General features: G+C 40.5%; 1 protein-coding gene across 5 annotated transcripts in view; it reads left to right on the top strand.

The window, feature by feature from the left end:
- Positions 1-23,704, top strand: part of kug (kugelei) — a 284,544-nt gene extending 260,840 nt beyond the window's left edge. Inside the window, exons 7-20 of one of the 5 annotated variants that reach the window (XM_043411963.1) lie at positions 698-808; positions 3,214-3,366; positions 3,558-3,771; positions 4,219-6,350; positions 6,958-7,129; positions 7,293-7,517; positions 8,995-9,018; positions 10,788-11,024; positions 11,275-12,327; positions 12,843-17,731; positions 18,187-18,520; positions 19,044-19,184; positions 19,812-19,937; positions 20,176-23,704. In XM_043411963.1, the coding sequence (XP_043267898.1) occupies positions 698-808; positions 3,214-3,366; positions 3,558-3,771; positions 4,219-6,350; positions 6,958-7,129; positions 7,293-7,517; positions 8,995-9,018; positions 10,788-11,024; positions 11,275-12,327; positions 12,843-17,731; positions 18,187-18,520; positions 19,044-19,184; positions 19,812-19,937; positions 20,176-20,756 (10,392 nt within the window). In that variant the 3' untranslated portion in view covers positions 20,757-23,704. Of the gene's footprint in view, positions 1-697; positions 809-3,213; positions 3,367-3,557; positions 3,772-4,218; positions 6,351-6,957; positions 7,130-7,292; positions 7,518-8,994; positions 9,019-10,787; positions 11,025-11,274; positions 12,328-12,842; positions 17,732-18,186; positions 18,521-19,043; positions 19,185-19,790; positions 19,938-20,175 lie in introns of all 5 variants that reach the window. The other 4 variants (XM_043411962.1, XM_043411966.1, XM_043411965.1 and 1 more) reach the window with 4 other exon arrangements.
- The last annotated feature ends 1,259 nt before the right edge of the window (positions 23,705-24,963 follow it).

The following is a 24,963-nucleotide window of genomic DNA, read 5'->3' as shown; positions in this document are numbered from 1 at the left end:
ATTCAATTCTAATGAAAAAAATGGCTAAAATCGTGTCTTCAAGTTTTTCTAAATAAGTTTATTCGTGCAGTGCTGATTCGGTTACAAACATTATTTATTCATAAAATACAACCGTTCAAGTACAGCGTAAGCACGCGTCGACATCACATTGAACGCAACACATGTGAGACTCCCTATTCACCGAGCTGCACAAATTCACCCTTAACACTGTCTTATGTTACTATCAAGATTATTAATATTATCATTATTATTATATTTATTGTTATGATTATTATAATTGTATTTATTTTAATATTAGTTTTTATTGTTATTTCATTATTATAACGATGAGCAACGTTGTTAAATATCTTCAACGGATTCAGCGTAATTTGCACAAGTAACGCAGCATTCGTGATCGGTATGTGAAGAAAATTCCGCGTGGTTTAATTTTCAATGATTTTTTAATGGAAAGAATCCGAGCTCACACGAGAAACATTGGAAACGAGGGTGAGCGAAATGAGAAGCCATTAATATCAATTAAACGGAACGAACGAAAAATACGCGGCACCCACACCGACATACAGACACTCTCACGAGTAAATAAATACGGGGATAAACACACACACAGACACACACGCACAGCAACGAATCAATGGGATAATTATTTTCTCGTTTGAGGCAAAGGCTAAAAAAAAAGCTCTAATCTCGTTCTCGACAGAAATCGAGGAACCGCTCGCGGGCTTACGACCTCTCGATCGATACCTTACTCGAGAATGGAACTTGGGAGACATTTAGCCCCGACAGCGTGTCAGGAGACCATTGCTTCAGGGTAAGGAACCTCGGCACGAAAATTTAAAAAATAAATGAAAAAGAAAAAAACAAAAGAAAAACCACAACAGATAAGAATCGACACAAAGAAAAACTGCAAGAAACATTAAAAAAAAAAACAAAATCTGACGCAACCGTAAAACAAAAATAATACTTATAATTCTCGCATAACAATGATTAATCCCTAATTAATCAATTAAACGATTGATTAATTAAATAATGAATAATCCGTGGCATATACGAATTAATGATTGGGCGGGCTAGATTTGCGTTCTACCCGGGATTATACGGCTTCGCCAATGTTCTTGGATACCGCATATATATTTATTCATATACATATATATATATGTATAATACGATATCAAATGCTTTCTGTTACACATGCATATAGTATATTGTACGTGGAATGTTTATCCATATATCTTCATATATATTATTCATGCATTAATTATTGTACTCGTCATTATAAGTTAATGCAAGCCCAATGTTACGTGTATCCCTGTAAATGCCCGTTAGGGAAAATCCATGCATTTATAATCAGCTCGTTGAATCTCTGTATATCCTCGCTGCAAGTATCGCGTTCCTTCACGTGTATATTCACGACTAATAATTTCACCGATTTACCCATCACAACGTTATCTCTCGTATCCTTGTTCCTGTATTCAATTACCGCCACGGTGTGTCCTCTCTCTTCTTTCTCTCCTGTCTCTCTTTCTCCTTCCACTTCTTCCCCTCGCTCATGGTCTCCACGTTCCTTTATTAATTGCCCACGCGTATGTGATTCTATACTGTATGTGCACCCCTTTCATTACTGAATGTTACGTGTTCCAGTTAGCATATATATCCGTAGATATACACTTCGGTATAATTCCTGGGGCACAAACGAGACAAAAGTCCAAGAATGTTCCTCTCTGTCGCCCCGTTATTGAGTTTATCACACTACACGTACAACCAACACTCAGCTGCTGCTTGAGACAAAAAACACTACAATACGGCTGACAACTTTGTGCTAACTTTGATTAGACTAATTTTCAATCAGTTGGTTATAGAAAAATGATATTGAAGACCACTCTTTGCAGTTTTGTCACGAAAACACTCGGCTCACCGACGACAATGTTTTTATCGAGTTTCTTTATCCTGAAATATTTATTCGAATACGCATATAGCCGAATCGTACGATTGTGATCTAAAAAGTTTGTAGATTGAAGTCTTGCTGGCGTTAATTCTATGTAGATTCGCACTTTGATTATTCTTAGATCACAACTACAAAGAAAAATGATTCAGATGAAAATCCATTGGTACTCTGATAAATCAAATTTATATAGTCGTCATAAAATCTTATTATGATTTATACGATGTAAGTTTTCATGGCATATTTGTATAGAGAAATTGAAATTGGATTTCGAGGGGTTCGGCTATTAAATAGAATAATTGAAAAGACCGTTAATCGAAAGTACACTGCATCCCAATCCATGAATGTGACGCATGAAAGAATGTGAATGGCGATGCTCGCTGGTTGCAAGAAGCTCCGAAAATTGAAAGTAAAATGGCTACATTTAAGTTACAGCATACACTTATATCTGTACTCATGATTCGTATTATCACGTCCGATAAATAAGGAAGAGAAGAGAAAAAGAGAGAGAGAGAGAGAGAGAGAGAGAGAGACGGAGAAATATAAAAGTAAGACTCGGAGGATGAAGAGAAAAAGGAAGACTCAAACGTTGGAAGTTGATGCACGTAATAATAACGTATACGTTAGTTCCCGAGATTGCGAACAATTGGTATAGAAGTTTGAGTCGGGCAATATTACGTAATACCCCCCTGTACGGTGAAAATACTGCACGAGTTCCAATCTCGATGATTCAATGGTCTCTAAAAGTCGAAGAAGATTGTAAGGCGAATTGGCCCGTTCCATACGTTAGCCAAAAAGTATTACGAGTCCTCCTTTCTATTTTCCAACAAATTAAAAACTTTTCCGTTTCTCTTATTCTTCCGATTCGCCCTACGTAGCTCGAAATTTTCGTCTCCGTTTCTCGTGTCAAGGAACACTTATCGTCGCAACGATTCTCTTTTTTTTCTATCGATGACATTAAATCGTACGAGGTGGTAGTGAAATAAAACATAAAGAAGATATACCAAAGAGTAATGTACGTATCATAACAAACATAGAAAACTGTGAATCTCACTTGGGCCGTAGACTGCGGGCTACTAACGTTACGATCATTATTCTCATTTTATTTATATTACCAATTGCTCTCAAGTACCAAAGTTACAGTAGTGCGAAGATGAGAAAAAAGGAGTAAAGCAGATACGGTATCGGGGCATTGATCCTTCACGTATTATCTCACTATTACGCCTGGATTTTTCATGAATTCATCATTCATTAATTACTTTAATTGATGACAGGTTTTGGCAAGCGACAAGGATGTCGGTGAGAACGGTAAAATTCAATACAGCATTAAGGGCGGACGGGGAAAGGGAAAATTCAAAATTCATCCGACAACGGGCATGGTTTACTCTCAGCGTGGATTCGAAGCTGGCCAAGAATACGAAATGATGGTGAGGATTATTGACGATGGTGACAGAAGATAACTTGACTTTGTTCTCACTCAAGAATACTTACTCAATCGACGTTTCATTGATTATTTTAAAAACGTACATATTTACGCGTGAATTACACAAATTTAATCGGAAATTCGAACTCTCGTCCAATTTCCTTGTTTCTGACACATCGTTTCTGTTCCTCGCAGATCAAAGCAGCTGATAATGGCGAACCACAGCGAAGTCATCAGACTCGCGTTTCCGTTCAAGTTGTCGAAGCACCAAAGGAGTCCGAGAATCCACCGATATTCCGAATAAACAATCAGACTGCGGAAGTCACCGAGAGCGACGAAGTTGGCTTTCTCGTCGCGCTTGCTCAAGCCACCGACAAGGATGGCGATACGCTTTGGTACGACATTGTCGGTACGTAATCATCTTTCGATATTTTTTTCTTCCACTGTACACTAAAAAGTTCAATACTCTATAGAATGTCGGAGAAATCACTGGAAAGATGTCGCACGAAGTTCTTGGAATGAAAATGAAAAACTTATGCTTGGTGCCACAATTTTTAGAGTGACTCATGAATTTGTATGTTTAATGAATCGTTTCGAATGTCAAATTAAAAGGAATCGATTAAATGAAAGTATTGGTTCGATGCAATATTTGAACACTTGAAAAATATTAGCTTATTTTAAAAAATAATAATTTTACAATCGTTGCTGGGTTTAAAAAGAACGATGTTGATTTTGAGAAATTTTGAGAAACGCTAATAGCACGAGGATACTTATAATCGTCAAAACTTTCGTTCGCCGGTGCAATTTTTCATCGTCTTTGCTTCTGTTTCTCTGTTTTCGGCAATCGATGCATCAGAAGGAGACAAACGAGACGAGTTTTTTATTGGTCGTGACAACGGGAACGTGTTATTAGCAAAGAAGCTTGATTGGGAGACGCAAAATTCCTACAATTTGACGATATCGGCGAGCGACGGTAGCCACGAGTCCCGGACGCAGTTGTTCGTCAACGTGATCGACATAAACGATCACAGGCCAAAATTTTCAGAATCGACGTACCGCGTCGACATATCGGAGAATGTGGAAAAAGGTGAAACGGTATTGCAGCTGCACGCGTCCGATGAGGACGAGGATAAAAAAGTTTTTTACAGTCTGCACGCGGCTCAGTCGCAAGAATCGCTCAGGATATTTCACGTTGATTCAGTGACCGGTACGATAACGCTAAACGATTATTTGGATCGAGAAACGATCGAGGAACACGTGTTGACGGTGATGGTACGCGATCAGGGCACACCTGCCAAACGTAATTACGCGAGAGTAATCGTTACCGTTCACGATCACAACGATCACACACCGGAATTTATAAGCGAAATAATACAAGGAAAAGTTTACGAAACCTCGCCGATCGGCACTGCGATCGTTCAGGTTTATGCGATCGATCGTGATCGCGGTGAAAACGCGAGAATAACGTACACCATCACTTCCGGAAACGTTGGTAATGTCTTCACCATCGATACCGATCTGGGTTTCATTCGAGTCGCGAGGGAGCTCGATCTTGGCACAACATCCGAGTATATATTGCTGGTCAAAGCTACTGATCACGGAACACCTCCGCTATCGAACACGGTGCCCGTTCACGTGATGATAACAATGGCAGACAACGCGCCACCTCGTTTCGTCGAGCGTGAAATGGCAGCAGAAATTTACGAGAACCAACAGATCGGCGCTTACGTCAAGCACGTGGAAGCTCGTAGCACATCATCCTTGCAATTTGAGCTCGGTCGTGGCAACAAAGACGACGCATTTTTCATAAATCCAAGCACCGGAGTTATCGTTACGAAAAATCCATTGGATTACGAGAAAGTGAAGTTCTACAATCTGACAGTTTCTGCAACGAACATGGCCGGCTCAACCGCTCGCTGTAACGTCATCGTTCACGTGCTCGATCGCAATGACAACGCACCGAGATTCCTGCAGGCTCTTTACAGCGGGGAAATCAGCGAAGGTGTCAACATCGGATCGTTCGTTTTGACTAACTTGAGCACTCCGCTCGTCATCAAAGCCGAGGATGCAGATTCTGAATTAAATGCTCTTCTGAATTACGACATCGTCGAGGATTTGCCGAGAAAATATTTCCAAATTGATTCCAGCACCGGGGCAATCAGAACGGTCATGAATCTCGATCACGAAACCGTGCCAACCTTCGTATTTCACGTCAAAGTTTCGGACCTTGGGAAACCCAAATTGTCCTCCGAAACTACTGCCAAAGTCATCATCACCGTCACCGATGTCAATGATTGCCCACCCAAATTCTTGCGGAATGATTACAACACGACCCTCCTACTACCCACGTACAAAAACGTCGCTGTCATACGCGTCGATGCCATCGATCCTGACACCACCGAAGGAGCTCCCTTGAGATACGATATTATCGACGGTAACAAGGCTGGAACTTTCGCCATTGATGCTCAGACCGGTTTCATAACCGTTGAAAATCCCGAGAGAATGAAAAAGCATTATCTCATCCACGTTCGTGTTTCCGATGGCAAATACTCCAGCGTCGCTCAGGTCAACGTCAACGTCGAAAAATCCGAAAACTCCGGACTCGTATTCCAAGAAAATGTTTACGAGGGCACCATCGTAGAAAATTCCACGAGAATCAGCACCGTCGCTGTCGTCAATGTTCTCGGCACTGCTCTCAACGAACACATCGTCTTTCGCATCCTCAATCCTACCGATATGTTCGTCATTGGCCCTACATCGGGCGCCATTCGAACTACTGGCAAACGATTCGATCGCGAAATCTCGGACAATTACGAGCTAATCGTCGAGGCCAAAAGTCAAATGACCGATAGGGATAAACCTCGCGTTGCACACGTCATTGTCAATGTTACCATACTCGATATCAACGACAATTGCCCCATGTTCGTCAATCTTCCATACTATGCGGTCGTCTCGATCGAAGCACAAAAAGGCGACGTCATTTCTAAGGTGAGCCACTCCTTTATACTCCCCATTTACTCTTTGTGCTTCAGTCTCCATTTCGATCGGGATTGTCCCTACCGAACGAGCATTTCAACATATTTACATCGAGAAATTACTTCAAATTCAAGTATTTTCAAGTTGATTTTTCAACCATTTATGATCCTACGTTGAGCAATATTTTTTTTGCATGTTTTCTTCCCGATGAGAATTGAGGTCGATCATAAATTTCGATAGGCAGTAACAACTTTTGATTTTTTAATCGAATCTTAATGTGCGGAAACAGTGGGTAACTGAATTTTTTACATTCCTGAAAGTAAAAATGAATTTCCTGAAAAATTTCAGAGTAAGTTGAATTTTTAAGAATTTTCTCGGAATCACTGAGTATCGGAATCCTGTTCAAATGAGGATTCAGTCTGAGAATACGGATGTAGAAAATAGTCGATCGTAACGACGTTGATGTCTGTGTTCGTTAGAAAGGAATGAATGAAGCGCCCAAGCAAAGTCTATCGGAGGATTATAATTATATCCGAAGCTTTTTCCCGTTTGAGCTCGCAAAGACAAAGCCTTCACTAATCTCTTTGTTCCTTTTGAAAATAATTTTAAAAAAATGTAGGTCCATGCCATCGATATGGACAGCGGGGACAACGGCGAAGTGAGATACGAGCTGAAAAAAGGTCACGGTGAATTATTCAAGGTCTGCAGAAAAACAGGCGAGATTTCGCTCAAGCAAAATCTGGAGGGACACAATCGCGAATACCAGTTGACTATCGCAGCTTACGATGGTGGTGAGTCAAAAGCTAATTAGCTCCAGGAATAATAATCGACTCTTTGTTGCTTCATATCAAAACATTTCGCTTCATCGTTGTATTTCTTCACAACATTGAGTTTTCATGAAAGAACTGTCAATGCAATGACATCTCGATTAAAAATTTTTTACTTAATTTTCAGGCCAAACACCATGCTCGATAGAAGTGCCAGTGAATGTAAAAGTAATCGATCGATCAATGCCTGTATTCGACAAACAATTCTATACCGACAGCGTTCTCGAGAGCATCGAAGTTCATTCGCCCCTTAGTCTCTCGATACAAGCACAATCGCCACTTGGTCGAAAACTCATTTACAGCATCACCAAGGGCAATGACTTCGAAGAATTCGCTCTCGACTTCAACACCGGTGAGGCTCCATTCATTTTTCTGTGTTTGACGTTTCGCATAAAACTATTGAACGATAAGCAGAGGCAAATTGAAAAACTTGTGGAGCTGCTCAATCACGTCAAAATATACTTCAGTTCGATATCGTTGATATATTGCTGGCGCAAATTTGATGTCACCCAGAGATCCAATAATATGTAGAAATCGATTCGAAATACGTTGGACTCGCAAACACTTTTTATATCAGTTTTACTCTAATTTTGCTATAATTACAACGAGTATAAATACATTAGGTGATTGGTGTTTATTCACTTTTTTATGAGATACGTATCCTGAAGATTTCCAGAAAAAAAAGTGATTTCATAACCAATTCCACTGTGATTATTTGATCTCGTTATTCCTAACGTCATAAAAACAGTTTTAGTGCGCTCTGATTACATTCAAACAAATAAAGTTGATCCTTTACTGACTCTTGCAATCAATAAATAATTATTACAATTACAAACAATGAATCGTTGGGAAACGAAGGTGTGTTTGTTCTCGATATTTATTGAAAAAGCCATTAGTAAATTGAATCGCTTGAATAATACGCGTTCAGTTTCTTTCGTTCAATTACGTGGCGAATTATTTTTTAGCTGATTCTCTATAACGGTACATGTTTATGGGACGTTTCATCACAAGCAAACCTACATTTTTTGTTTTGTAATGAGCATCTCCAAAAATACATGCTCGCTCTTTGTGAAGAATAAAACGAATTATGCGACTTGAAGTTTTGCAGTTCTTTTGCAGGGAATCAGAACTAAAATTTATAAAATTATCACAGAAACAGGAAGTCTTTGAATTTTTGTAATATTTACAAAACAAAATGTAAAGTTTCACTAAAATGAAATGAAATGTTTTGTATAATGTAGAAAATTTTATCGTATTATCGTAAAACTCGAGGAATTCTGCATTCCTACAGTTCTTAGTTCTTATTCGCTCAGTGTATTCGAACTGACTCGAACTATATTATTATTATTATTATAAACAATATTATCTCAAATGGTGCGAGTTCGTAATTCCAAAAATTCGTTTATTAACTCGAGAGAAGGAACCTCTGGGTGAATCACATTTGCATTTCGATGTAGTTCAGAATGTGCTGAAATTTGAATAAGGATTTAAAAATAATGGCAGATTGTAAGTTCGTTTGAGATAGAAAGTTGAGTCTACAACTACGATTATTTTCATTTCACAATACTCTCGATGTATGTGCTGTTACTGGGCCCCGGTTACCGATGAGATGCACCTTCAAAATTCAATTCAATCGAACGAATAAGTTGAGAAAAGAAACATTTATATCACAAATACCAAACCAACATACAAAATGAAAGAACGATTCGCAAACAAGAAAAAAGTGACCTGAAATACCCTGTAAAATTAGTTCCCCACCACGTTCCTCCAATAATGCTTGTTTGGAAAAATTAGAATCTAAAGTTTTCTTGTATCTCCCTGTTTCGCAGCCCCCGACAATAACAATGGTCCTTGTGAGTATAAAAACAAACAAACAAAATTTTCGATTCGAAGAAATTAGATTTATCGGCCTGCTGTGTCGCTGTTTTATTACATCAATAGCTATATCGCATTGCTGTGTATGCACGACATCAAGCACACAAACGAACAAAAAAGGGGAAAGAACCGAAGCACGAAGGATCTTTTATCTGCTGTTTTATTGGCATTTTCGTGATGTTTTTTTTTTCTATTTTCTTTTTGGAAAGGAATTTTCTTCCATGCTCGTTCTTGCCTCGGTTGAACTGATTCATTTACATTTTTCTTTTTTTTTTCTTGATGAACAACCAACAAGGCATACTTCAAATGGCATTCTCATGAGTTTATTGCACATCACTGCCAATATATAACTCAGCATTAGTGTACATACGCTTCGCGATACGAACGATACGATTTTATTACAATTTTTTTTTTTTTTTTACATACATATTCATGTTTATTTTTATTTACTTATTTATCGGGCAAAGCAATTTCATTCGCGCCAGCACGCTCCGCATGTTATCCTTAATCACGTAGATATATAACAGGTCTGTAACTAACGAATCAATGTGGCCTTTGGACAATTATCGATTTTGTCACCCAATGGAAACGAATTTTCGATAGTCCTTCACTCATTAGATTTCCTCTCTGTCGCAAAATATCGTTAACACTGATTCCCAATTCAGAGTTATAGTTCACGCCAAACAAAACAACTCATAAAAGGAGAAAAACGAATGACTGTTATTTATTTCCCTTTGGAATTGGACTTTCATGAAATTTTGATTGATATTTATTACGAGTTGAAAATGTTCGATGGCATTTTACCAATTATCAACTTTTATTCGCCCAAATTAAAAGAAAGAATGGGTACCTCGTTGTTTTAGAAATGAATTTTAATGAAACTGCTCTCGATAGTCATTATGAGTTTGGAATGTTTGGTACCATTTTATCAATTTCTAATTTTCATTCACACAAATTAAAGTAACAATTCCGAACAAATTCATTAACTTTGGAATTTCATTTCTTACGATATTTCCATCAATGTTTCTCTCAGTTAAACGCGAATTTTGTCATTATAGATTTTTATATTTCAAATTACATGGTTGATACGAGAATTTCCATCGATCACTTTGATGTAGCGTTTGTTGATTTATACAGTATTCCCCTTGTTGCAACTTCGAAAAAACCCATTTCCAGTAGTCGTGATTTATCCTTTTTCGAGACTTTTCCATCAAGTAATATTACGAAGCCAACGCAACCACAATATCCTTTTACATTTTCCCATCAAACATAGCATATATCGATATTGATAAACAACTCCCAAACCACAAATTACGTTAAAAATCATTTGGCAAAACACGATCGCTTTACATGAAAACGAACGTCAACGATTAGTTTAAATATTTGCTGAATCCTCACTGCATGAAATTCGTGTTTATTCCTGATTCAAGTGAAATCTCGGGGATTCATAGAAAGCATCGATCACAATCATTCATTTGCGAATTTCGAGCAGTTTTCGTTAAATTTTTTTTTTTTTGTATAGACACGTACATTATTATCACACGCATTCATTAGTGTCTCTTGGTATCGACGAATCCGATGCGCCACGATCGATTATTTACTTGAAGTTGCACAATGCGACAGTTGCACATTAATATCAATGCGAATATAATAACGATCGAAAGATTTGAAAACATCGAATTTCGGATTCGTCGCTACCACTGCTGGATAGTGCTTTGGGTCTACAACATTCTCTTCAATAAATTAGGTGTAATCTATGTGGTGGATGAACTGGATTATGAGCAAAAGAAGCAGTACGAATTGACCGTTAGAGCCACGGACAGCGTGTCAGGTGTATACGCCGAAGTTCTTGTCAGCATTCTCGTTCTGGACGTTAACGATTGCCCGCCCGAATTCACTCAAGATTCTTACAACATATCGGTCTCCGAGGCTGCTTCGTTTGGAACATCGATTCTGAAAGTTGGCTCAAGGGACAACGATACCGGTGGGTTTAAAATTATATTTATTTCCCATTCGAAATCCGCACATTTTTCGTAGTTGAAGCCTCCTCGATAAGAAATGCAGATTTCAATCAATTTTTCACATGCAGAAAGCTGCTTCTCGCGAAAAACAATAAGGAAAATCATCGAAATCAATTTGAAATTTGTAATCGACATGGAATAGTTTTTTTTTTCAGTGTGACAGTAATGAAAATCGATGAATAATTTGATGTTCTTGATGTTCTGGAATTATAGGAATGAACCAGCAGGTCCGTTACGCGATTCAGAACGACACAGAGAATAGCAACGAATTGTTCCATATAGATCCGGAGGAGGGAGTGATATTCCTGAAGCGTTCATTGGACCACGAATCGCACGATTCTCATCACTTCACAGTGATAGCAATGGACCGTGGTGTGCCGAGTTTATCGAGTACGGCTCACGTATGGGTGAGCGTCGTCGATATGAACGACAATCCTCCAAAATTCGAGCAGCCTTCGTACACGTGTTTTTTGTCGGAGCACGCTGAGCGTGGTCAATTTGTGACGGTAGTTTCGGCGAGTGACCCTGATTACGTTGACGAGAAGTTGACGTACACGATTGTTGGTGGAAACGAGCAACAGACGTACAACATAGATCAGAATACGGGAATAATATCGTTGATAAATATGCAAAACTTTGGTGAACAGAAGCTTCGACTGTTGAACGTATCGGTGACGGATGGAGTTTACACGAGTTTCACGAGAGTCAAGATCGAAATACTGCCCGCGAATAGGCACAATCCTAAATTCTCAAATCCACTTGTCGAAGTAACGGTAATGGAAAATCAATTGCCGGGTCGCCTTGTAACGAGTGTACTGGCCAATGACGAAGATTTCGGTGATTATGGAACCATCGTTTACTCCATACCGTCGACTCTCATCCGCGAAACCTTCGACATCAATCGCATGACCGGAGAAATAGTAACGAAGAAAAAACTCAATCGAGAGGCTCAAAAACTCTACGAAATCCCCGTGATGGCGACCGATGGCGGTGGACGATCCGGCTTCGTCATAGTTCGCGTCAAAGTCGGTGACGAAAACGACAACTCTCCTGTATTCCTTGTCCGCGAGTATAAAACTTCGATTTATAGCAATTTCTCCATCAACACTCCCTTCATGAAAATCAAAGCTCACGATGACGACGAAGACGAAGCAGCGAGAATCGAGTATTCCATCTTCGAACTACAAAACTCAGAGACTAATAATCTCTTTGGTATCAATCCTACCACCGGTGCTATGTTCCTCACGAAAAGTGCGATTCCGTGGGGTAAGAAGAAATATATAATTTTTCTTATTCTACGATACAGTTTTCAAAAATTCAGAACTTTCAATAATACAATCTTCATTTGGATTAGGGTCGGAAAAAACACACTTTTGTTGGATGAAAAGACGCCTTTTTGCTTTTTTCGGAAACCTTCATTTTATCATCGCAAATTGTTCATCAAACTTTTCGCACCGTTAGCAAACTTCATCTAAATTTGGTACTAAATTCGATGACACAAAAAACCGTTAAAATCAGAATTTTTTTTCTGATAATTTACATTCAAATGCACATGAATTTAGATTCATATAGATGATTGGCATGAACACGATATTAAATACGATTTGACAAAGTTCACATGTCAAAAATAAACAAGGGATGGTTTGTTGAAAGAAAAATGAGGCGTGTCCGCTCTTGACTCACTGTGATAAAGCCATTAGTAGATTACTTAGCTCGATAAAAAATGTCTGAAGCAACCACACCCTTGATAATTTAATCAGTCACCACATTTTCTGTTACAGAAAACCAACTGTTCGAATTTTTCATCCGTGCAACGGACAAAGGTCTGAAACCTCATCACGCTGATGTGCCAATAAGCATTTACATAATGTCGCCCCAGGACATTCCACCGTTGTTCGAGCGGAAAGAAATGAAATTCTTCATGCGAGAAGCGTCGCCAGTTGGTAATCCAATAACCAGGGTAAAAACAGTGACAAACGCGACGGTCACTTATAGAATAGTATCCGGCGATGAAGAAAGTCCAACTTTTTTGATTGATGCCAGCGGCCACATAACATTAGCGCGTCCTCTCGATCGGGAAGCGAAGAGCAGTCATTTGATTGCAGTGCTCGCCGAAACGGATTCAAGCCCACCGTTGACGGCCCTCGCCGAAATATCGTTACAAGTCCTCGACGAGAACGATCATCCTCCTAAGTTCGAGAGCAACCCTTATTTCATAAACCTCGCAGAAAACGTTGAGGAAGGAACTTCGATACTTAAAGTCATAGCTCACGACGAAGACCTGGGAAGCAATGGCGAAGTTCGTTACTCCTTCGGCTCGGACATCGGGGAGCTGGCGAACGTTTTTACCGTGGATGCTTACACCGGTTGGGTGTCAACGTTGATTCAACTCGACAAAGAAAAACAGTCCGAGTACAAGTTCCAAATCGTCGCGACTGATAACGGCAACCCGAAGCATTTTGCGAGAACATCGTTGCACGTTAAGCTCAAAGATTACAACGACAACGCACCGTCGTTCGTGGAAGATCGATACGTGGCCAAGGTAAACGAAGATGCTTTGCCAGGAACGGTGGTCGTTAAATTGGAGACGATCGATCGTGACACCGATCTCAACACGCCCGTAGAGTTTTACATTACTTCCGGAGACCCACGATCGCAGTTCCAAGTCCGGGCCACCGGTGAGGTTTACGTTGCCAAAGCACTCGATCGTGAAACAACGGATCGTTACGAGTTAAATGTTGTTGGCACTGACGGAAAATATGTTTTCGACACGAAAGTTAGCGTCGAGATTCTTGACGTCAACGACAATCCACCTTACTGTTTGCGTTACAGATATCGTGAAGTTTTATCCGAAGGTTCTCACCCTGGAACGTACGTTTTGACAGTTCTAGCGACGGATTACGACGACGAGCCTAACGCCAAATTACGCTTTTACCTCACCGGTGATAACAACGACAAATTTACACTCGACAAAGACACCGGAATACTGAAAACCGTAGGACAGTTGGATCGCGAGACCCAAGCGAAATACTCGCTGACCGCTCACGTTCAAGATCGTGACAAGCCGGTTTGGGAATGTTCTTCCCAACTGGAAGTTCTTATTTCCGATTTGAACGACAACGCACCAAAATTCACGATGAACGCGTACAGTTCGACTCTCCCGGAGGACGTTGAAGTTGGCACACTCGTAACTAAAGTTCACGCTACCGATGACGACATAGGAATCAATCGGAAGGTTCGATACGAGTTCATCGACTCAGCGGATGGGCATTTCTTCATTGCTTCTGACAGCGGAATTGTGACGTTGGGTAAGCCACTGGATCGCGAAACAAAAGCCATGTACAACGTGACGATCCAGGCGATCGATCAAGGAACCCCGCAGCTGGCAAGCGTGGCCGTGCTCATAGTGAACGTCCAAGACATCAATGACAACCCACCAGAGTTCACATCCAAATTCTACTTCGCACGTGTGCCCGAGATCGACGCAATTGGTACCGAAGTAGCACGAGTGTTGGCCACTTCTAAAGACACCGGTGTCAACGCTGACGTGTATTATTCCATCGTCGGTGGCAACGAGCACAAAAAGTTCCAGATCGATACGGACACCGGTGTAATCAAGATATCCGAACAATTGGATTACGAAAGAGCAAAGGACTATTTCCTGACGATCCAAGCGGTAGATGGTGGCATTCCGCCGTTGAGTAATCACGCCACGGTTAACATAACCGTCACTGACTGCAACGACAATGCTCCGATTTTCAGCGAGGTATCATACCGCGCAGCTATTCGAGAAGATGCCAAAATAGGTGAAAGGGTCACGCAGGTATTCGCCAACGATTTGGACAGCAATGAAAACGGTGTTGTGACTTATCACATTGAGCGAGGCGACCGGTTGAAACAATTCATCATCGATGAGAAGACCGGAATAATATCATTGGCAGCCGGCCTCGATCGTGAAACGATACCGAGTTACGTTCTGGAGATTCATGCTCGAGACAGCGGGCAACCGATGCTCCAGAGTTTCGTGATGGTTGATATAGAAATTTTGGACGCAAACGATAACCCTCCGTTGTTCTCTCAGTCGAATTACACCGCAGTCGTGCAAGAGGACAAACCGCCGGGACATACAATCTTGAAATTTGTTGTCAACGATGCCGACGTGGCTCCGCATTCTGAGCCATACACTTTCGACTTCCGGTCTGGTAACGAGAACGATGCTTTCCGATTGGAACAAGATGGCTCGCTGCGCACAGCCACTAAATTCAACAGCAGAGTACGCGACAAGTACGTTCTCCATGTCCGCGTATTCGATAGTGGAAGTCCACCGCTCTACTCCGACGCTTGGGTCGTCGTCAAGGTCATCGAAGAGTCTCAATATCCGCCTGTAATAACGCCTTTGGAGGTAATCGTCAATTCTTACCTGGACGAATATCCCGGCGGCATAATTGGCCGAATCCACGCTAGCGATCGCGACCAGTACGACACACTGCGTTACGCGCTTGTTCCGTCGATGCCACATCCGAACATCGATCTCTTCCAAATAGATCCGAGCGATGGGACGCTCGTGGCACTGCCGAGGCTCGACGTCGGCGAGTATCGCGTCAACGTTAGCGCAACCGACGGTAAATTCACTTCCTACGCGATTGTCAAGGTTAACGTTGACTTGATAACGGAGAAAATGCTTGCCAATGCGGTGATAGTGCGTTTCCGAGAAGTGAGTCCCGACGAATTCATCCTCAGTCATCGCAAAGGTTTCGTTCGGACCGTACGCAACGCTATGAACTGCAGGCTCAAGGACATCGTGATCATAAGCGTCCAGGCTTCCACCGACGATTCTGTCAACCTCATTAAATCGCGAGCAACTCGTCAAGCGGTGAACAACGATCTCGATCTTTTGTTTGCCGTCAGAAAAACCGCACCATCGATCGGACCCTCGGGTTTTTATTCCTCGGAAAACATTCGCGAAGCTCTCAATCAGCACATCGAAGAACTCGAGGAATCAACGAAGCTCGTGGTCGAAGAAATCGTCCGATTCAAGTGCAGCAAAGGCTACTGCGTTTACGGAGACTGCCTCGATCGTATAGTTCTCGATCAAACGATCATAGCTCCGGTAGCAACGGACGTTATGAGTTTCGTATCGCCCCGTCACCGTCACAAAATCGAGTGCACTTGCAAAGAAGGCTACGCTGGTAATCACTGCGAAATCGTCGTCAACGAGTGTGCCACTGACCCTTGTCCACAGTTCAAAGTATGCGTACCGGACTCTTCGGTCCAGGGCTACACTTGTCAGTGTCCCGAAGGTTTCGCCGGGCAAATATGCGACATCGACATATCCAAGTGTCACGATGAATCCTGCTACATTCCACGTAATCCAATATCCTTCAGTGGCAAGAGTTACGCACGTTACAAAATCGACAAATCAAAATTGCGTCAAACGATTGAGGATCGCTTGAGCCTATCGCTGCGTGTGAGGACCGTCCAACCAACGGGAAATCTCATGTACGCCTCCGGTAAAATCGATTACAATATCCTGGAGATAGTCAACGGTGTTGCACAGTACAAATTCGATCTCGGCAGTGGCGAGGGTCTCGTTAGAGTGAGCAGCGTTTATCTGAGTGACGGACAGTGGCACGAGATCCAGTTGGAACGTGAGAGTAACAGTGCCAGGCTGACGGTCGACGGGAAACACGTTGCTCACGGTTCAGCGCCCGGGATCAACGACATTTTGAATTTACAATCGGACGATCTCTATCTGGGCGCTGAAGTCAGACAACACCCGACGATTCTCGGGTTCGAAGACGTTCAGCGTGGTTTTTACGGTTGCATGGATGACGTCAGAATAGCAAGAGTTTCGGTGCCCCTTCACATGAGCGGTGCGAGCAGCGTCGCCGTTTTGAAACTGTTCGCCAACGTCGCGTTCAGTTGTGACACCGCGACGATTCTCATTCCGCCGGGAGTGTGCGGCTCGCAGCCTTGTCAAAACGGCGGCACGTGTCGGGAGACGAACGACGAATCCTACGAGTGTCAATGCCACGGTCGTTTCAACGGTATCACTTGTGAAATCGACAGCGATCCTTGCGCCTCTTCTCCTTGTCTTTACGGTGGCAGATGCAAAATAGTCCCCGGCGGCGGGGATTTCACCTGTGAATGCGTCGGAACAAGCCTCACCGGTAAACGCTGCGAATTCGGACGTTACTGCGGTCCAAATCCTTGCGTCCACGGCGGCATTTGCGAGGAAGGTAACAACGGTCCCATCTGCAAATGCCAAGGCTTCACCGGTGAACGCTGCGAACTTGACATCAACGAATGCGATGCCAATCCGTGCATCAACGGCGGCACTTGCGTCAACGAAGTCGGCAGCTATCGCTGCACCTGCCCACCGAATATGACCGGAACTAATTGCGGCAACCCCGTTTACTCAACACCCATCATTTCCGATCCGTTCAACATCACGTTGGAACAACTCATGTGGATCGGCGTCGCTCTCGTTGCCAACGTTTTTCTCATCATCATGTTTGTCTGCTATCGAAAAATTCGACTGAAACGCACACGTGCCCGTGCCAATAACATCAACAACGAGACGAGAAAACAAATTGTACTCAACTCGGCGAGACCTCACGAACACGAATTCAAACGCAGCTCAAAATTAAGCAACCTCGAAGTCATACAGGTAAATATAGAGAGAGCTGTTCATAGATCTTTGCTATTTGCACTAAGTGTTCCTAATCGCTGATGTATTTTTAGCGTTCTCTGTTTAATTATTTGATTCTTATTTCAAGCATGGAATATCATTGAAATTTTGTTTTCTTTTCTTTTCTTTTTTTTTTTTGATTTTTCAAATAGCGTGATTTAACTACATTTGTTTTTCGTTTACTTCATTAATCTCGTTGTCGTTTCCGATATTTATTTTGCTGATTACGCGCTGATGCAAAATTCCAAAAATCTGAATATCAACGAATATAAAACAGATGAAGAATGATTTTGAAACGAATGGAACAAAAAAAACGAGAGTGAAATAATGAAAGAATAAAAGAAATCCCGAAAACCTTGGCAACCGTTTGGATTTTGAGCGGGGCTTTTATTCCCTCCCGAGATTATGAGAGTGTTGTGTGATTTCAATTGCAGAGAGAACCTCCCCAATGTCCTCCCCGACCCGCTTCCTATACACCGAGCTCGAACAACGAGCCCGCTAATTATGGAACCGCCGCGGCTATAGCGCTCAACAATCTCGACACTCTTCGAAGTTACGGGAGCGCTGGGGACGAGCTTGAAAATTTTCCGCCTGATTATCTGAGAAATCTCAATCGAAGTACCCCAGTGCCAACTGGAACATTGACGATCGGTAATCCGGTCGGTGGTAACGCGACGGGAAGCGATACGGATAGTCTTCACAAACCAATGTGGCAGGAACAAATGCATCTCGCCTCCTTTATCACCGATACCGCAAAAATAAAAAACGGTAAGTTTCACACCCAAACGAACATAAGCCTCACGATCCCTCGGGGAAGAGAAACGACAAAAAAAGTACCTGGAATGGACGAAGAAAGGGGAGAGAAGATGGATCCTTGATTCGGAACTAAAAATTAAAAATTAAAAAAAAAAAACGCCACCTTTATAAAATGTCTACTACCAGGCGAGCTCGACCAAGCCAAGCTTCTTCGTATTATTTTCATTGATTTTTCGTTTTCGCTTGCCGCATGCACTTTCGCGGGTCTCGTTGCCTGTACATAGCTTCTTTTTTCGTTTTTTTTTTTTTTTTTTTTTTCGTGAAACTCTCACTCAGTCGCGTTTATTCCCGCATTTTTTTATTTCGCCATTGATTATGACTATAGAGATATATATATTTTCATATATATATTTATATAAATATTCTCATAGATATAGATGTTTATGGACGTGCCGATTTTAGCCTTGGGCACGAAAAGTAGCTATATTTAATTAATTAACAACCGGCTGTGTCTCCTCCGTGTGTGTACTAACAGACCTGAAACGAGCGAGTCCAGTGGTACCAGAGCTGACCACTGGAGGACTTCTACTAAACTCTACCCGGCGGACTCCTCACGGAGGTGGGACCTCTGTTGCCTCACTATCGTCCATCGAGGATGATCCTCGCATCGTCGGTGGTAAGTCGATGGACAAACCTTCGCTCTTTCATTCTCACTTTTTTATTTACTTTTTTTTCCTTTCTTTTTTGAGGGTTGCTTTGCTCCGAAATTCCTATCCTTCAACGGTTTTTTCTGCCTCTGTATATTTACCCATTTTGTAGTTTTTATGCAGCTAACTTAAGCACAGCCAATCGAGAGATGAGCTTCTCTCGTTAGTTATACGTATACGAAAATGAAAACAAAAATTTGAAAGCTTTGAAAATTAGCAGCTTTGAAAGCTGCTATAGTTTGTGGGTTATTTTTAAAAATTTTGATCGCCTTCCCTTTAAAAATTTTGGCTGTAAATAGGTCGAGTCTACTATTTAAAAACGAGATTCTTTTTGGACTTGAATCAAATTTTGACGGTTTTACTTTTGGATTAAATCCGTTAAAGCTTTATTTAATATACATTATAAAGCTTTATTATAATGCTTATAATCTTGCGGGTAAATCTGAATTTACCGAAAAAGGTTTATATGTAAATAACGAGCGCTTTCTAACTCGATAACCAAAGGAAATGAAAACGGAATCTAACGCATGTGCTTTGTTGTCAAATTGACCGTTCGTTGTCTGCAATGCTTTCAGGGTATCACTGGGACTGTTCAGACTGGGTCAGACCGAGTCAGAACCCACTTCCAAACATCACAGAAGTACCTGGCAGCGAGGTTCCGGACTCATCGAGCTTCCACAGCAATGAGAGTAACGAGTCCAACACTCATCAGCTACCAACGTGTTAGTAATCCATTCAATCAGTTTTGTACTTAATTTCTCTGTAAAGAAGAATGACATACGTTGCTTGACCATAAATACCATTGATCCACTATTCCAAAAATTCATAATTGAACGAAATTACGTAAAAAAAAAAAAAAAACAGTTTAGTTTTAACAACTATCAAAGAAATTGATTAATATTTCGAATAAAAATGATAAACGAATAGCTTTTTCAATAATTTCTGCGTATATATTCACAGTGCACGGTCCAATAGATCCAACAAGAGACATTGAGACGCTGAACGAGGATCAAGAATCCGAATACGTCGGTGATTCGGAGTGTGGAACCGAATTTTCGGAGCATTATCACTGTCCAGAGACTCAAAGGTTAAATCCATTGGACAGCGGTGGCGAGGGGGAGTACAAATACAAAGATTCGAACAGTTATCTAAGGCATCCAAATTCCTATCTTCCGCATTATAATATCCACACGGATACTGAGAACGAGATGAATCCACTAAACGGTCGTCTCAGTACTCTTCAATCGGACGAAGAGGAAGAAGAGGAAGAAGAGGATGAAGAAGAAGAGGACGATGTAGTGCCTTACGGTTTTCCGAGCACCCGACGCAACAGATGTCATAAGGGTGACGATATCGACGAGATTGGCTCGGTAATAACGACCCTCGAAGAGAGAAATTCGTTGTTGGGCGGTGGTACAAGCAACAGCGATTTATCGACGAATTTATGTGAAATCGATGATTCCGAGTACGAGATTAATGATCAAAAGACCAACGGACGTATGTGGCTCTCCGGTAACAGTATAACGCAAACTTCGGTGTGACGAACGCTACCAGTACATTAAGAAAAAATAGAATAAAAGAAATGAGAAGCAAAAAAATGTTCGATGCACCGTATCCACACTTCCGGTTGTACTCGTTATTGGGAGCGAAAAAAAAAGAAAAGAGAAGTGACATAGCCAGAGATTGGACTCGCGTCGGTATTGCAATTTTGTAAATATATTTTTAATCCTTTATAGATAGGGGCAGTCTGGAGTGGCAGGCAGCTATTTAACGAGAGACTGACTTTGTAAGATGCGAGCTAACGCGAGCTATTCGATTTCGATTAATCGCAATTAAGATCGAATTTTCACCGCAACAACTCCAATCGCTCTATGCTTAACGCGTTAACGCGACCCATATAAATAGTACACACAAAGCAGATAAAAAATAAAACATCTCCTGTCGCAGCTAACGAACATCTTTGAGAGATAGTGGATCGTACTTAATCCGGAGAATTCTCACGAGATGTTTTTTCTCCTCGAAATACAGTATAAACTCGATAAGAATATGCGATATTGGGTGTCGAAGAATTCAGAAGGGAAACAAGAAAGCCTAATTGTAGGTAAAAAATTGAATAAACTGAACCATGAAAACGTCGGAGTTGATGAACGAAAGGACTTCTCGTGACTATTTCGAAAGATTACAGATAAAGTAGGAGATTTCTTTTTCGTTCGTTGGTTGTAACCGAGAAATCAACGAGATAAAAAAATCTGACATTTGGAAACTGCTAAATATCATTGACGAATTGTAAGAATCATGATCGCGTCGAAAAGACCAATGAATATTATTTATCGTAAAAAAAGCGTGTGTGTCGTTTCAGTACGTAAGAATTATTCGACTATGATGTATTCCCCTGCGAGAGGAATTTAATATATAATAGGTATGTTTACGTATTTTTTACTAAACGATAACTGATCTTATTTTGAATACGTGTAAATGAAATCGATGAGATGACTTAAGTGCGATGAAGTTTTAAAATAATACGATCATGTAGGAGAATAATAATCGATGAGTAAACGCACTAAGTAACGATACAGTAGAGATACAGAATAAACGCGCCGCTTTACTGGCGTGTGATCGATGACAATGCTCGTTGTTCACAACGTTAGTGAAATAAGACGAGTTTAACGCAAGAGTTAATAGTTGAAAGATATAAAATAAATACAAATATAATGAATAATGAAATATAAATGAATGAATAAATCATATTTTTACTGTGATGATAATAATGTTTATACGATGATCAAATAACTATGACTTGTATTATAACAATAATTGCAATGTTAATTATGCAACGGTTTATAAGGGCAGATTGAAAGATCACGGTGGACGTAGTTCCTCCTGTTACGTCTATGATAAATTAAGTCAAAGTTCCGTTCCTTCCATTCCCATACATATATACATATATGATATATGTATATATTATCATTGAAAAAAGTTCATTATTAGCATATTCAGCGTTATTGCAATAACGGTGCTACTACGCCCGATTAAAATCTCAACTAAACGTGGATTATAAACATACAATAAGACTGCACAGCGATGAGAGCCACTTCGCTGTTCATACATATATACTTACATCGCCATTTACTTTTTTACGAACCTGTGTATATCAACCGGTAAATACACATCTTCCCATTCATTCGTTGTCTCGTTTTTCTGTTTACACATACTGAATTTTCATTTCACGAGCGTAACATCTTAGCTAATAAGAAATTACTCTTAACTGCCAATTTTTTTCAAAATGCCATATAAAGACAATGCATTTTTCTGCGACTAACTTTAAGTTTGTTCGATCATATCGTTTTTCGATTACTTTTTTTTTGAATTTTTTTTTTTTATTATTACTTACTTTTGAAAGAAACTGGAGCTTCATTCTTTCGTAAGAGAGCCCTAAAAATACTTCCCATCCGACCGTAGGATAAAACGTTGTGAGAATTAATTGTATAACGGCAGCTTTACTGGGTGTGGATATAAATGTACGTACATAGAGTTTTGTTGAGAAATTGCGATTTATGTTCCTATTCTCTAGAGGAAACCAGCGATTCTGCTTCCCAATAAGCACCTCGTAAATAAATGCAGCGTATTAACACTAACGATAACTAATTCCAAGCCAGGGTCTTATTTATCATTTTTTCTTTGTTTTTATCAATACTGTCTCGCTGACCAATTATAAAATATCGATCAACCGATGGAACGCAATCGATTTCATGCTAAGAATGCTCCACTTTCTGATCCTTCAAAACTACGCATTAAATAAATGCAAAAAATAGCAAACACACTCACGTCGACACACAATTCATCTTAGATTATTTATTCTATATTAGAATGCGGGTTTAAAGTGTACAGTTTATTTAAAGAATTGTATCGAAACGGATTTTCGAATAGGGATTGAGCTAGCTATAATTGAGCATAAAAAATTATTCAATGCAAAGTTGATATGGTTCGATGAATAAAATGGTACGCTGGAAAAAAAAAGAAAACAAACGATTCGACGGTGACTTGTCACCGGAATAAAATATCTTCCTATAACCCTTTATACTTGAGCTTAGACGGAATTGGTAATAATTATTTTCTACACAAGGGTCTAAGCATTTGCTTTTTGATATGCCATTCCACGCGAAACCAAAACAATTCGTTCTCCAATCATTCTCGTGAAATTTTATAAATGATCATCTAAAATACCAAACAATCGAAGCGATCGTGCGATGCACCACATCATCGTCTCGTTATTTAAGTAAAAAAACAAAAAAGGATAAATGGCAAAATGGGTACAATTTCTAAATGATTCCCGTTAAATGCGTTCTTATTTAGAACCCCCTAATATAGTAATACATATCGATAACGAGAAATGTCAGAAAATGAGGAACTTGACTTGTTATTAATAATAAGGCTAAAAATCAATTTGTACAAGATCAACCTATTGTAATAAACAAACGAATCTTGCCTATGTGTTGAGTTTTTTTCATTTGTCTTTTAATACTCTCATTCATTTGTGAATATATTTCAATTCAAAAAGTTCTAATTCAATGAAAAATACTGCTCGGAAATACGAAAAAAAAATGGAATGGTTCACAACTTTAATGCCCTTCGTCGAAAGTAGCGGTCATATAATCCTTGAATCAGGTAAGTGTAATTTTGTTCAACTGGACAAGCTATAATTCGTTCAATTAAACATTCATATCGAACAATTGCCATTTCTTCGAGTTCACGTTTGTGAATGAAACGATTTACCGTTCCGACCGAATTCATTCGATCAATGACGTCGAACTCAACTCTGAAAAATTTGACGTTTCTCCATTGTGTCGCCTTCTTTTACGTCAATCGTTTACACTCGAAGCACTTGCCGCATGATGCTCTTGGTGAATCTACGGTGCAAAAGGTAAGATAAAGAGAAAATGACAGAAACATTTCTACTGAAATTTCATTCTACTATAAACACATACTAAAATTTTTTCATACCCAAAAAATTAAGTCTCATAATATTTCTTCAATGACGAAATACTACCCCGTAACAACTCCATCAAATGTAAAAACTCGTTTTGAAAAATAAATTATTTTGATAATACAACTACGACATAAGAAAAAAATTCTACCACATATATTTTCTATCATATTACGTAGCTATCCCACTTTCCTTGGTAAGGTAGGTTTTGCCGGTTCACAACTTTTATCGAAAATAAAAAAATATCAACCTCAAAACTAGAACCTCACAAATAATGTATAATTTTATTCGATAATGATTTTACGGTGCTTCGCCGCATACATTTTCGTGCATTCATAAAACTATGGCAATCGGTCGGTGAATATTTTCCAATAGGTTTTCGATAATTCGTTCAAGTTTGTTTACGTTTGTCACGTGTTTACGCTTGGTCGTGTTTTTGGACTCTGGCCGAAGAATTCGCTCCATAGCGAGGTAGCGGTAGTGGAGTAGGGATAGAGGCGTTCGGCCAGCCAACGGGCGAGAGTGGGGAACGGGCGGAGCGCGAGCGAGAGCGCAATATGTTTCGCTTCGCTCACCGCTCGCAGGGAGGGGGGAGACACCGGCCCGAGGCTCGAGCGCGGGACAGGAGAGAGAGCGCAACATGTTTCGTTTCACTCACCGCCCGGCGGGCGTAGCGTGAGGATTGGCGTCGAGCGTGAGCGCCCGGTTCGTCCGACCCTACGCATTATCGTTTGTAGATTTCATAGAAATTGAGAAACCGGAGC

This window comes from Venturia canescens, chromosome 2 (genome assembly GCF_019457755.1).
Source record: "Venturia canescens isolate UGA chromosome 2, ASM1945775v1, whole genome shotgun sequence".
Classification (NCBI taxonomy): domain Eukaryota; kingdom Metazoa; phylum Arthropoda; class Insecta; order Hymenoptera; family Ichneumonidae; genus Venturia; species Venturia canescens.
Note: the sequence above shows the minus strand (reverse complement) of the source record. Positions and strands in the feature narration are given on the sequence as shown.